This window comes from Alosa pseudoharengus, unplaced genomic scaffold (assembly GCF_046254945.1).
Source record: "Alosa pseudoharengus isolate Yale_2024_CS ecotype anadromous, Long Island Sound unplaced genomic scaffold, YU_APseudo_1.1 YU_APseudo_1.1_scf_15, whole genome shotgun sequence".
In the NCBI taxonomy this organism is placed as follows: domain Eukaryota; kingdom Metazoa; phylum Chordata; class Actinopteri; order Clupeiformes; family Clupeidae; genus Alosa; species Alosa pseudoharengus.
Genome location: NW_027468620.1, coordinates 7,942,992 through 7,955,163, shown reverse-complemented (window position 1 = coordinate 7,955,163; position 12,172 = coordinate 7,942,992). Strand labels below are relative to the sequence as shown.

Here is a 12,172-nt window from a genome sequence, read left to right as displayed (position 1 = left end):
GTGATCAGCCGTTAACATGATCTTATATTATTACTTTCCCACCAGCTGGTCGTTTGGTGTTCTCCTGTGGGAGATTATGACTCTGGGAGGAAATCCTTATCCAGGCATTGCACCTGAGCGTCTCTTTAACCTTCTGAAGACAGGCTACCGCATGGAGAAACCAGAAAACTGCTCTGAAGAAATGTATGTTCACTATTCTAAACTCATTTACTTGTGCATGCAGTGTATCACTTGTACACATTATGAATAACTTTTTAAATAGTCTTACATATTATTCACTTGTTGTCTAACAGGGAGGCTACACTGGGTGCACAACTGAAGTGCTCCGTCGCGTGAAATAAAAATAGTTATTGGAAGACTGGGCCCACTTCCCCGATAACGACGGAGACACGCTCTTAAGAGGGTTTTCTACGATTCATCTTACGATCGTTCGTTTGGTTTTTCCGACTGTTTCCCGAACATGCTCGTAGCGTGAACGCGCGTGCACTGCTCTTAAGATGCTCTTAAGGGGAGCTGTCCACGTTGATAGTTCTGAAATATCCTCTGATTTGACGGTGATGTCAGGTGACTGCACGTCACAGCTATAGGCCTACCATTTAAACTTCGGATCTACACATTCATTCACACCAATAGAAACACTTTGACATCTGCATGTAAGCATCCCAATTAGGTTGTGTACCACACAGAGACATAAATAATTGTAATTAATTTAAGATTAGATTGTTGCACCATGCAATAATTTTTCGCGGTATCACTTAAGAACACGTTTGAAGATAAGAAAGAAGTCGAGTAAGAAAGAGAGGAAATGTGTAGGCTTAGATTTTGATGCAGTAGGCTACAGACTAAACCACATGTTGCTTTCTCTGCTTTTTACCTCATAGGCCTAATAAAATATTCACTTAGCAAAGATAATGTCAAACTATTCTGGCAACGTCTCGTTTCATAACTTGATTGCATTTTTGTCCGCTTTTCATCACATTATTATGACCATTAAATGTAGGCTATTTTGCACGCTAAAATCTGATTCATCACAGGTAAACACAATAAAGAATGGGAACGTAAGTTGGATTATGTATTCTAAGTTGTAATTCCTCTGTATGTCCTGTTGGTGACCTCAGTGAGAAGTACTGTTAAGACGCTCTTAGCCGGTAACGAGTACTCTGGAGCACTCGTAGATCTACGAGTGTTTTCACGACGCTCTTAAGCTACGATGGTTTCGGGAAACAGTCGGCAAATCTTAAGACGTTCGTAAGAGGGACTTTACGACGCTCTTAGGCTTAAGATGCTTTCGGGGAAGTGGGCCCTGGTCTATTTTTTTCGAACGTACTGTACGTGCCGCTATTACGTCTGGTGTAGCCAGCTCCATTAGTAGAAGCTAATTGTTGCAGCAGACGCTACGCGAACAGAACACTTTAGTTACGTGCCCGATGTAGCCTCCCAGTTATCCATGCACTCTTTTCCTTATAGTCATGAATAAACATCCAGTCATGCAAACATCCTGTATTGTGGCATGCGACTGAAGTCATTGTTTTTCTCCAAAAGGTACAATCTGATGCTCCGATGCTGGAAACAGGAATCAGACAAACGACCAACATTCTCAGAGATCAGCAAGGAGTTGGAGAAGATGATGGTGAAGAGCCGAGTAAGATCAAGGGCCCTATCATGACATTCTAAAGTGCATCGTCACTCGTCAAAAGTCTATTCAAATTTAGTAGGATGTCCAGTTCACATTGGGAGGGGTTTCGTTATCAAAAGTGGAGCGCATGGCGTAACAAGGTGTTCCTAGGTCTTTTAATCAGTCATATGGGTGTGTTTGGGGCGTAACATCATTTTAAACCAATGAGAATGACATCTGTCATTCCCTTTAACGGCGCAACGCGCGATATGTCAAATAAATGCATCGGTATTTTGGCATTCAACGGCGCATTTGAAGGAGGCTGTTTGCAAGACCGTATAGAATAGTCATTCTTAAACCATGCTTTACTAAAACCTAGCATAGCCCTCACGCATACAGTATGCACTCGTCTATTATTTGAACTCATTGGCAAAGTGAAACTAACTTCACCAAGGAGTCAGTCATCAACGACAAGACAGTTATATGCAGTTACTTTCACTATTGACTGACAATGGGTTACCATCGAAAACATAGGCTGGAAAAAGCAACACTTACCCTAATGTTGCTCAAATGACTGAATAAAACAACATTTATCCTGCAGAGGAGTTGCTTATATCTCGTGACAGTGCTTCTTCAGCTGTGCTCCATACATGTCTCTCGCCTCTCCCCTAATCACTTTTAACCGTCATTACCAATTTGCAAATGATGGTGAATAACTAATCATCATTAGATGTACAGTATTTCGTAATATCTTTATTCTAATTATGTTTCCCATTGTAATCGTGCAATTTGTAATGCTTTGCATGGACGTGCGCTGGTGTGCGTTCATGAATGATAGAAGGATGGTGCGTGCACCTGCCAATATGACTGTTGCTTAAAATAGCATATGAACAACTCGCCATTGACTTCTGACCAGGTTTAGGTGGTGTATGATAGCGATTTTTAGACAACGCGCCCGGTCCCTCCCTAGGTTGTTAATTGCCACACCCCTGGGCGCAATGCTTAAAAAATAAATGTGCAAAATAACGAATTCAACTTTCCGCGGGTGAATAACGAATATTACGCCATGCGCTGGTGACCCAAAATACAGCCCTAAGTTCTCTCCACCCCACCTCTCCACACACAACATTCACAAAAATGAATTAGCCACTCCAAATCAGTTTTAAGGGACATTATGCACACATTTTCTTTTGAACTTGTTCTCCTCCTTGAGATTTTAACTCCAAAAGACCCACATAGTTAATTCACCTCTACAACCACTATCGTCAGCCTGAAGCTGCATACATATGGGGTTCCGATTTTAAGCATTTTCCTCACATTTGAGACAGAAATTAATGTAAAACAACATGTTATATGTAATTGTCAACAATATGTTCAAATGTAAAAAAATACATGTTAAATACTATTATATATAAATGTCATATCTAACCGTGCGATTGGTGCCGCGCGATTTGAAGCCACTGCAGTGGGCGTGGTTTCCTTGGGGATTTGAATATTTTTTAAATATTTAGCTTTACACTTGCCGACACATTTAGATATAACATTTAACATTTAGATATACATTTAAGATTTAGATTTAACATTTAACATTTAGATAGAAATGTAACATTTAGATTTAGATATAACATATATATAGAATATTTAACATGTATTTTTTACATTTAAACATACTGTTGACAAATACATATAACATGTTGTTTTACAGGAATTTCTGTCTCAAATGTGAGGAGAATGCGCTAAATCTTGAAAATTTATCAGCTAAAAAATTGTAATCAAATTTTTACAATCAGCACCCCATAAATACACACTGCTGATATGCTCATCACCTGTCGCTTGTTGCCTAAAATGTTGAAATAATTGTAACATTGTCGCACAACATTTCACACCACCAGTGGTTATTTCATCTATAATAGCTGAATTATATTAATATTTCACAGTCTCTCATCGCAAATGTAATGCAACGCTCAGACCATAATAAGTCTTATCTCGTTCCTAAGCAACACAAACGGTTTGTCAATTGAATACGCTCGTTGCGCTTTGAAAGTTGAACGTTCAAAGTTCAACGCTCAGCTTGTTCAATGCTAGTGTGGGTACCTGATCTGCACGGGTTACCAGATCTGCATGATTACGTCATAATAGATGATGTGGACTAGCGTTATGCCAGCGTTGCCATCGTTCCACTGCCGAACCGGCAAACGTAATGCAACGCTCAGACCATAATAAGTTATATCTCGTTCTTAAGCAACACAAACGGTTTGTCAATTGAATACGCTTGCGTTGCGCTTTGAAAGTTGAACCAAGTTCAACGCTCAGCTTGTTCAATGCTAGCGTTATGCCAGCGTTGCCACCGTTCCACTGCCGAACCGGCAAACGTAATGCAACGCTCAGACCATAATAAGTTATATCTCGTTCTTAAGCAACACAAACGGTTTGTCAATTGAATACGCTCGCGTTGCGCTTTGAAAGTTGAACCAAGTTCAACGCTCAGCTTGTTCAATACTAGTGTTATGCCAGCTTTGCCACCGTTCCACTGCCGAACCGGCAAACGTAATGCAACGCTCAGACCATAACAAGTTATATCTCGTTCTTAAGCAACACAAACGGTTTGTCAATTGAATACGCTCGCGTTGCGCTTTGAAAGTTGAACCAAGTTCAACACTCAGCTTGTTCAATGCTAGCGTTATGCCAGCGTTGCCTCCGTTCCGCTGCCGAACCATAGAGAACAATAGGAAACCTGCTGCTTGCCGCTAGCTAATGTGATCCCCGCCTAACTGAGTTGCTCTCTCCCCAAAGGAAAATGTCTTGTCTCGAAAATGTCTTTTTATTTGTCTCGTGGCAATTAAAGCTCTTTGTGAGATTTCGCAGCTAAGAGATAGCCCTGCTCTTGCCTCAGCCCAAGTCTAATTTAAGTTCAACTTAAGATCTCAAAATATTATGATTTTCCTCCCAAACTATTTCTATTTTGCCTTTTATTCCTAAGGGTCCCTTAGAAGAAACAGGTGAAATCTCATTTCTAATTTTGCTTTCCTAAGGACAGTCTTTTCATGTCGGAATACAGCTTTAGCATCACTGATGATGAACTGTCATCTCCCTATCAGGATGATCTGGACCAAGCAGCCTGACATTTTAACGCCAAAATCCCTAGACCCTCAACTCTACAACTACCACAGTCCACCATAGTTAGCAGGCATGCATGGAGCAGTGGTAACATCACTGCCTGACAATTTTATTAACCTGGGTTCAATTCCTGAACTTGCCATTGCAAGTCTGTGTGGCTTTGAATAAAAGTGTCTGCTCATTACCTGTCAACTTTAACTTTTAGTCAACCTCAGCCTTGGACTGTGCATCAAGAGAGCTTCACGTTGAGTTATTATTAGGCTATAATTATTATTTGTCAACAACAAAAAACAACACAGTATAATTAAGGGAGAGCAAAATACTCCCATTACAACTGGTCAATCAATGAGCCTCACTGATAACCAAGTTCCTCTCTCTCCCCATCAGGATTACCTAGACCTGGCGGCATCCACGCCGGCTGACGCGCTCCTGTACGACGACGCACTCTCCGAGGAGGATACACCACTAGTGGACTGTAATAACGCCCCTCTCCCTCGAAACCTCCCTTCCACTTGGATTGAAAACAAGCTCTATGGTAGAATTTCCCATGCATTTACTCGATTCTAGTGACAGAAAAAAACACGAGTTGTCTTTTTTCTGGCAATTTGTGCTTGGCTCTGTGTAGGGAGTGGGTGGTAACCGTGGTGATAGTGGTGGCATGCTAACAGTGATCTTCAGTCTTTAGTGACAAACTTTTTGATTGTCTTTGATATGTGAAGGGGAGTATCGGCTGTCTAATTTTAACATGGACCTGCTTCTGATGTACGCGAAGCTTAATAAAGTAACAGTGACAAACATTTTGGAAACTGTAACATTTTTATTATTTGCACTGGTTAAATGGACTGTGGCTTTTAATTATTATTACTTAATATTTATTTTGTATATTTCATGCCAGCAGTAGTACCTTTATGACATCACCACCATATGCAATTTTTTATTTTAATTTTAGAATACTTATCTGCAATATAAAAAGGAATACATTCGAAACAGGTCCTATGTAAGTCAGTTATTTATTTGGTTTGGATTACAAACTGTCCTATGATTTCTGTACCTTTTTGTACATAGTGATTAAATGTATATATGGTTTCTGCATTGCTGAACAGAGGAACAGTAAGGCTTTTCAACTGAATTCTTCTGAATATGAACGTAAACAAAAAACAAATTCAGAAAAAATCTAGAAACAATCAGTCGTAAGCCCTTAAATGTATTTAGCAATAATATCAGACACAATTCTTGTGATTAGTCTTCCACTGCAAGCCTCATTTGAGTGAGCTATATTGAGCTTGCATGTTTAAAACAAGGAAATCATGGCAGATTTACATTACATAGTGCTTACCCGTATAGTTTTTAAAATGATATCTCTTTTGCCCACATGTAGCGATTGCAATCACATCAGGTTATTCACCTCTTTAGTCCAATTGACAAGACATTGTCCTACACACCATTAAGTCCACTTTAATCAGATATTTTGTTGAGAGCCTTACTGTCTGTACTCTACATGCCAGTCACCCTCCGTGCGGACAAATGATATGTTCTCGTTTTTAGGCATGTCATACCCCAACTGGCCAGAGGGGAGCCCGGTACAGCTCAACAGACTTGATGGCACTAACCCTGTCTTTTCAAGATATGCGAATGATAGTGTTTATGCAAACTGGATGGCTTTGCCTACGTCTGCAAAAATTGTGGACAAGCTTGACAGTTAAAAAGCAAAAACAGAATATGGAAAAGACTCAAACAACTGAACAGATATGTATATTTATAAATATATATATATATATTGGAAGAAAATGATGTGTACATATATTCCCTGATGCTAAAGGTGGCTCCCTTTTATTTCTGTTGCACGAGCAATTCAAAATGAAGATGGAGGTTACAGTGTGCAGCCAGATGGCTGGAAACTCTTGTACTGTGCCATGCTTCAAGCAGCACCTTGGTATGTCATTTGTTACCTCAAGGTCCTGTCGGCCATCTTGTATTATTGCATGACTGTATTCACGGTTCAGTGTCCAACTTAATGTCTTTCAAGTGCCTGTGCAGCTTCTATTATATCCTCCAGTTTAAATAATAAAACTGTTTAGGACTACGAAGATCTAGTTTCCAGCCCAGGAATGAAAGGGAGTGTCTTTTCCATCACTTCCTTTACAACATTTTGTGTGTGGATGAGAGAAGAATTGACGCAGCATTCATCTGGAGAAGGTGCAAAAAAAACAAATCAACTACAGCATATGACAGGTTTATATTGAAGGGAAATTCTTTATTTTTCTTATGTGTTGATGTTTCTTTTAAAAAATGTTCCAGATGGGATTTGCCAAAGATACTTTTTTCAATAATTTCCTCAACTTGTGAAAAACTGTCATTACATGCTCTATTAAGGATGTGTCTGAACCTGTAGATAATTGGCGTGTCCATTGTAGTATCATGCTATGATTTACTGTTGACTTCTCTGTGTCATTATTTGTGCAAAAACAGACCAATGAGTGTGATTACCAGTTATGTTGTTATAACATGATTATGTTACCATCAATAAAAATGTTCCAACATAGGTTGCTTTGGTTTCGTGTGGAGTTTGAGGGTTTGATATCACAATGTTTCCCTGTTTCCCCTATGAATTAGTGTAACATGATTAGCCTACCCCAGTAAAAACAATTAAGCGCTTCCTCTTGGTGTTCACTTTGTCACTGTTGTTGACAAATAAATTCAGGGTCCGTTTTGTCAGCTCACTCAGCTGTGTAAGCTCAGTGGATATGGAATCTGTGGTGTATATTTTAAATTGGTAAGAGTACATTTCTTTGTGGCATGGGTGTAACTAGACCCTTTTTTCTGGGGCACATTTCCTAGTACTGAACTGCTGTGCCCCAGTAAATAAGTTAAGGTTTTTATAGGTCTTTGGCAGATTATTATTATTATCATTAGATCGGACCATGCCCCAGTAGAGTTTTGGGTCTAGTGACACCCCTGCTTTGCAGTTTTCTTTCAAAGCCTGCAAGTAATTCAAGGAGTGGTGATTGCATAAAGTAGTATAATACATGGCATCAAAGGTATTATAATGTGGTAAAACACGTATTTAGTTACGCTTGTGGTGAGGATGGCAAGATTTCAAATTTCAACAACTGCTCTTTCATTCATTCATGCTGAACAAATTAGGTCGCAGTTCCTTTTTTTTACAAAGGCCTATTCAGTTCATCATTTTGTCATCCAAGTTTGCCATGGCTGACATGTGTGGCTAATACACGCACATGCTACTAGTGATATAAAAAGAACACTAACACTAAAATCTCTATCTTAAATCATGACAAACTGATTGTCTGTGTATTCAGCCAGCACCAGGTATACAGATCATGTAAGAAGTTCCGGAGTGAGAGTGAGAAAGACAGAGAGAGAGAGAGAATGCATGTGTGAGTAGGCTTTGTGTGTGTGTTTTCTTGCATGTGTGAGGGAGAGAGAGATGAGGAGTTCTTATCTCTAAGTCTGCAAACTGAAATAAGCACTCCACTGGAACAGTTTTCTTTTCATCAGTGAGAGAATAATGTCAGGCCTATAAGCACAGCATTAGTGAACGAGTGCTTACTTGCCATGTGTCTGTTTGTGTATGGGCATATGTGTGTCTGCATGTGTGTGTGTAAGTCCATTTGGGATTCGTGTGGGCTATATGTACAGAGGGATCCATGTGGCATACACAAAGATATTAGGTGGGGATATTGTGGGGATACTACTTTTTAAATAGATTGCAACATTAACCCATGACAATGTGCCTGCAGGTCTAGCCTATACAGCCTATACAACTTCTGATTTATAAATCACACCCAAACCTTTCCTTGTTGAGGCCAACACAGTCATCAATACATTTCAAATTAAATTTATATCATGAAGCAGCCTATACTTACTGTCTACTTCTGTGACGATCCATGGTCCCTGTTAAGACACCAAGACATGGAAACTTAAGGAAACAGATCCAGAGATGGGTACGGCACGGGGAGAGACAACAAGGGAGAAATGCAGGACCTGTGGAAACAGTCTCCATTGCAAACAACCACCACGCTCAGAGTTACCATAACCATTATCCCCATCCAAACGACTTCTCAGCCTGGCCCCCGCTGTCCAGAGGCCTTCCACAGGTGATTTACCCTAACCCTCGTCACGCCGGACCTGCTGTCTATAGAGGACATATGCAAGCTGATGAATGGCATCCTCCTGACTACTAATACATGAAAGGTTCCCAGAAGAAGCCAGACAAATCTTGGCAGCTGCATGAACTGTTGATAAGAGAATACGGCTTTGAAACAATTCAGACACCCCAAAGCATTTATATGTCTTCAACGTCACTGCTGTGTGTGTGTGTGTGTGTGTTGTTGTTTGTCAGGTGTGTGGGGCATCCTCCCAAGGCAGTACTTTTTCCACTCAAGAGCCTCTGTGTCTTAGTCCTACCCCTTGGAGGCCTTTCTGACCAGTATAACCAAACAGATTAGAATGCAATTGAGCACAATTAGCTTGCTTGCTTGTAACAGTTAATGTTAATAATACAAGGATACAAGGATACAAGGATACAAGGAAGTTTATTGTCACATGCATATAGTTACTGGAAGTAAGAAATGCAGTGAAATTAAGTATGGTGTCAGCCTATTTGTGCATTTATGGGGGGGTAAAAAGTGCAGTAGAAGAGGGGTTTAGTAGATTAAGTGGCAAGGGCTGCATAAGAAAGGTGGGGGAGGATTGCGATTGGGGGGGGGGGGGCACCAACAAGGAGCACCCAAGAGCAACAGGGGCAAGGAAAAACTCCCTTACCAAGGAAGAAACCTTGGGCATATCCACGGCTCAAGGGGCTAACCCAACTGCCAAGGGTCTTGGTGTGTGTGTTGGGGGGATGACAAGGGAGATGGGATAGTGTGCTGTGTATGTGGGGAGAGGGCAGTGTGCAATATGTGTGTTGGAGAAGCTTCCTCATGAGACAATGTGCTGTGTATTGGGGGGCGGGGGCAGTGTGCTGTAAGTATGTTGGGGATGTGTGTTGGAGAAGCTTCCTGATGAAATAATGTGCTGTGTATGTAGGGGAGAGGGGGGGGGGGGGGGGGGCAGTGTACTGCAAGTATGATGTATGTGAGTGATGACAGTGAAGATGTGTGTGTGGGCGGGAGGGGAGTGGAGCAGTGACTGTGTGTGTGTGTGTGTAGTGTGTGTGTGGGTATGTGGGGGCAGTATGCTGTAAGTATGTAGAGGATGTGTGTTGGAGAAGATCCTGAAGACAATGTGCTGTGTATGTGGGGGGGGGGGGGGCAGTGTGCTGTAAGTATGTTGGGGATGTGTGTTGGAGAAGCTTCCTGATGAAATAATGTGCTGTGTATGTAGGGGAGAGGGGGGGGGGCAGTGTACTGCAAGTATGATGTATGTGAGTGATGACAGTGAAGATGTGTGTGTGGGCGGGAGGGGAGTGAAGCAGTGACTGTGTGTGTGTGTGTGTATAGTGTGTGTGTGGGTAGGTGGGGGCAGTATGCTGTAAGTAAGTAGAGGATGTGTGTTGGAGAAGATCCTGAAGACAATGTGCTGTGTATGTAGGGAGGGGGGGGGGCAGTGTGCAGCAAGTATGTAGAGGAGGCTTACTGTAGCAAGCAGTGTGCTGTATGTATGTGAGGTGATGACAGTGATGATGTAAGAGTGTGTGTTTTTTTTTTTTTGTGTGTGTGTGTGTGTTGGGGATGGGGGGGGGGGGGGACAGAAAGGCTAGGCAATCAAGGACATGGGTAGATGGAGGAGAAATCAAAAATAATAAATAAAAAGTTCTATAGAGATGTGCAAAAGTTGGAGAAAGTCAGATATGTGTGTGTGTGTGTGTGTGTGTGTGTGTGTGTGTGTGTGTGTGTGTTTTGACGTGTGATGAATAAGAAAATAAATAAAAGGTCTGCAGCATAGGGAGAGGGATGTAAAAGTGCTAAAAGTCATGTAGGTGTGTGTGTGTGTGTGGGGGGGGGGGGGGGGGGGGGGGTCATGAGTGCTGAGGAGTGGATGAGTGCAAAGTCAGTATGGTGTAAGTTCAGAGTTGGGAAATGTTTGAGAGTGCTGAGGAGTGAATGTGTGCAAAGTCAGTATAGTGTGAGTTCAGAGTTCGGATGGCCTGGGGATAAAAACTTCTCCTGAGTCTCTCAGTTCTGGCTTTGTGACTACATAGGCGTCTTCTTGATTTCAGCGGTAGGAATAATCCATTGTTAGGATGAGAAGAGTCCTTCAGAATCTTTTGGGCTCTTAGGAGTACTCTTCTGGAATAGATTTCTTGTAGAGCAGGGAGTTGAGTTCTTATAGTACGTTCAGCTGAGCGCACTACTCTCTGCAGAGTACTACAATCTCTAACTGTGGAGTTCCCATACCAGGTGATGATGCTACCAGTTAGAACACTCTCAACCGCTGAAGTGTAGAAGGCCTTCATGATGGATGTAGAAACTTTGAATTTCCTTAGCTGACGAAGGAAGTAGAGTCGTTGTCTGGACTTCTTCAGAACATGTTGAGTGTTAACAGTCCATGTTAAGTCTTCAGTAATGTGGACACCAAGGTATTTAAAACTTGTGACTCTCTCTACAGGTTGCCCGCTGATCATTAGTGGGCAGAGGCGATTCTAGGGTCTGTGGGGGCCCCAAGCAAAAATTCCAAGGGGGTCCTACCGACAAGTGTTATCACCATTATGTTATATCACCATTAGGTTATTATGTTAAATGATAAAAATACAAAAAGCGTATTATAAAAATTCTTATATTTTGACATGTATCTCACAAAATATCATTTTGAGTGCATGGTGTATGCACTCATAATGATTCTGTACAACATCTTTTTACTGCATTGCCATGAACAAAGTAGAGGCAAAAAAGGGGTTTCTTTGTTGAACAAATTAGGATGCAATGTGAGCCTTGAATTGGATGCCATGCAGGAATTTGCTAGGATCTCAAAACCGAATCATGAACATGCTTTGCCATAGAGCAGGGATTCCCAAACTGTGGTACGCGTACCCCCGGTGGTACGCGAGCTGCTTCTAGGGGGTACGCGAGATGAAAAGGGCTATGGCGGACAGGTATAAAATGAAAATTTTAAATGTTTTGTAATTAATTCATGAATAAATACATTATTTCGAATTAGGTCATAATGATATGGAAACATGAAATTAAAGGATATCATTTATAAACTCTGTATGTGTTCATCAAAAAAAGGGCAGTTTATATTAAACATGACGCCTGGAATAGCTAATAGAATGCGTTACTTTTGAATGCGTTGGATGGTCCGTGGGGGGAAAGTTTCGCGGATATAACAGGTTTTTGAAAACAACAGAAACAGAAAGGAGGGAAGGAGCAAAGCTAGGAGTTATTTCAGATGGGCAAGAAAGGTAACATGAAGCTAGGCTTTACATTTAACAAACTAAAGGTAGCCTAAGTTTAGCCATAGGCTGTATAGCCTAATGTTGTC

At 41.3% G+C, this 12,172-nt stretch overlaps 1 protein-coding gene across 1 annotated transcript in view; it reads left to right on the top strand.

Annotated features, from left to right (window-relative positions):
- ret (ret proto-oncogene receptor tyrosine kinase) overlaps positions 1–7,215 on the top strand; it is a 29,169-nt gene extending 21,954 nt beyond the window's left edge. Inside the window, exons 17-20 of the mRNA XM_076285389.1 lie at positions 46–183; positions 1,543–1,642; positions 5,120–5,267; positions 6,278–7,215. Of these exons, the coding sequence (XP_076141504.1) occupies positions 46–183; positions 1,543–1,642; positions 5,120–5,267; positions 6,278–6,435 (544 nt within the window). The 3' untranslated portion in view covers positions 6,436–7,215. The remainder of the gene's footprint in view (positions 1–45; positions 184–1,542; positions 1,643–5,119; positions 5,268–6,277) is intronic.
- Positions 7,216–12,172: the final 4,957 nt, after the last annotated feature.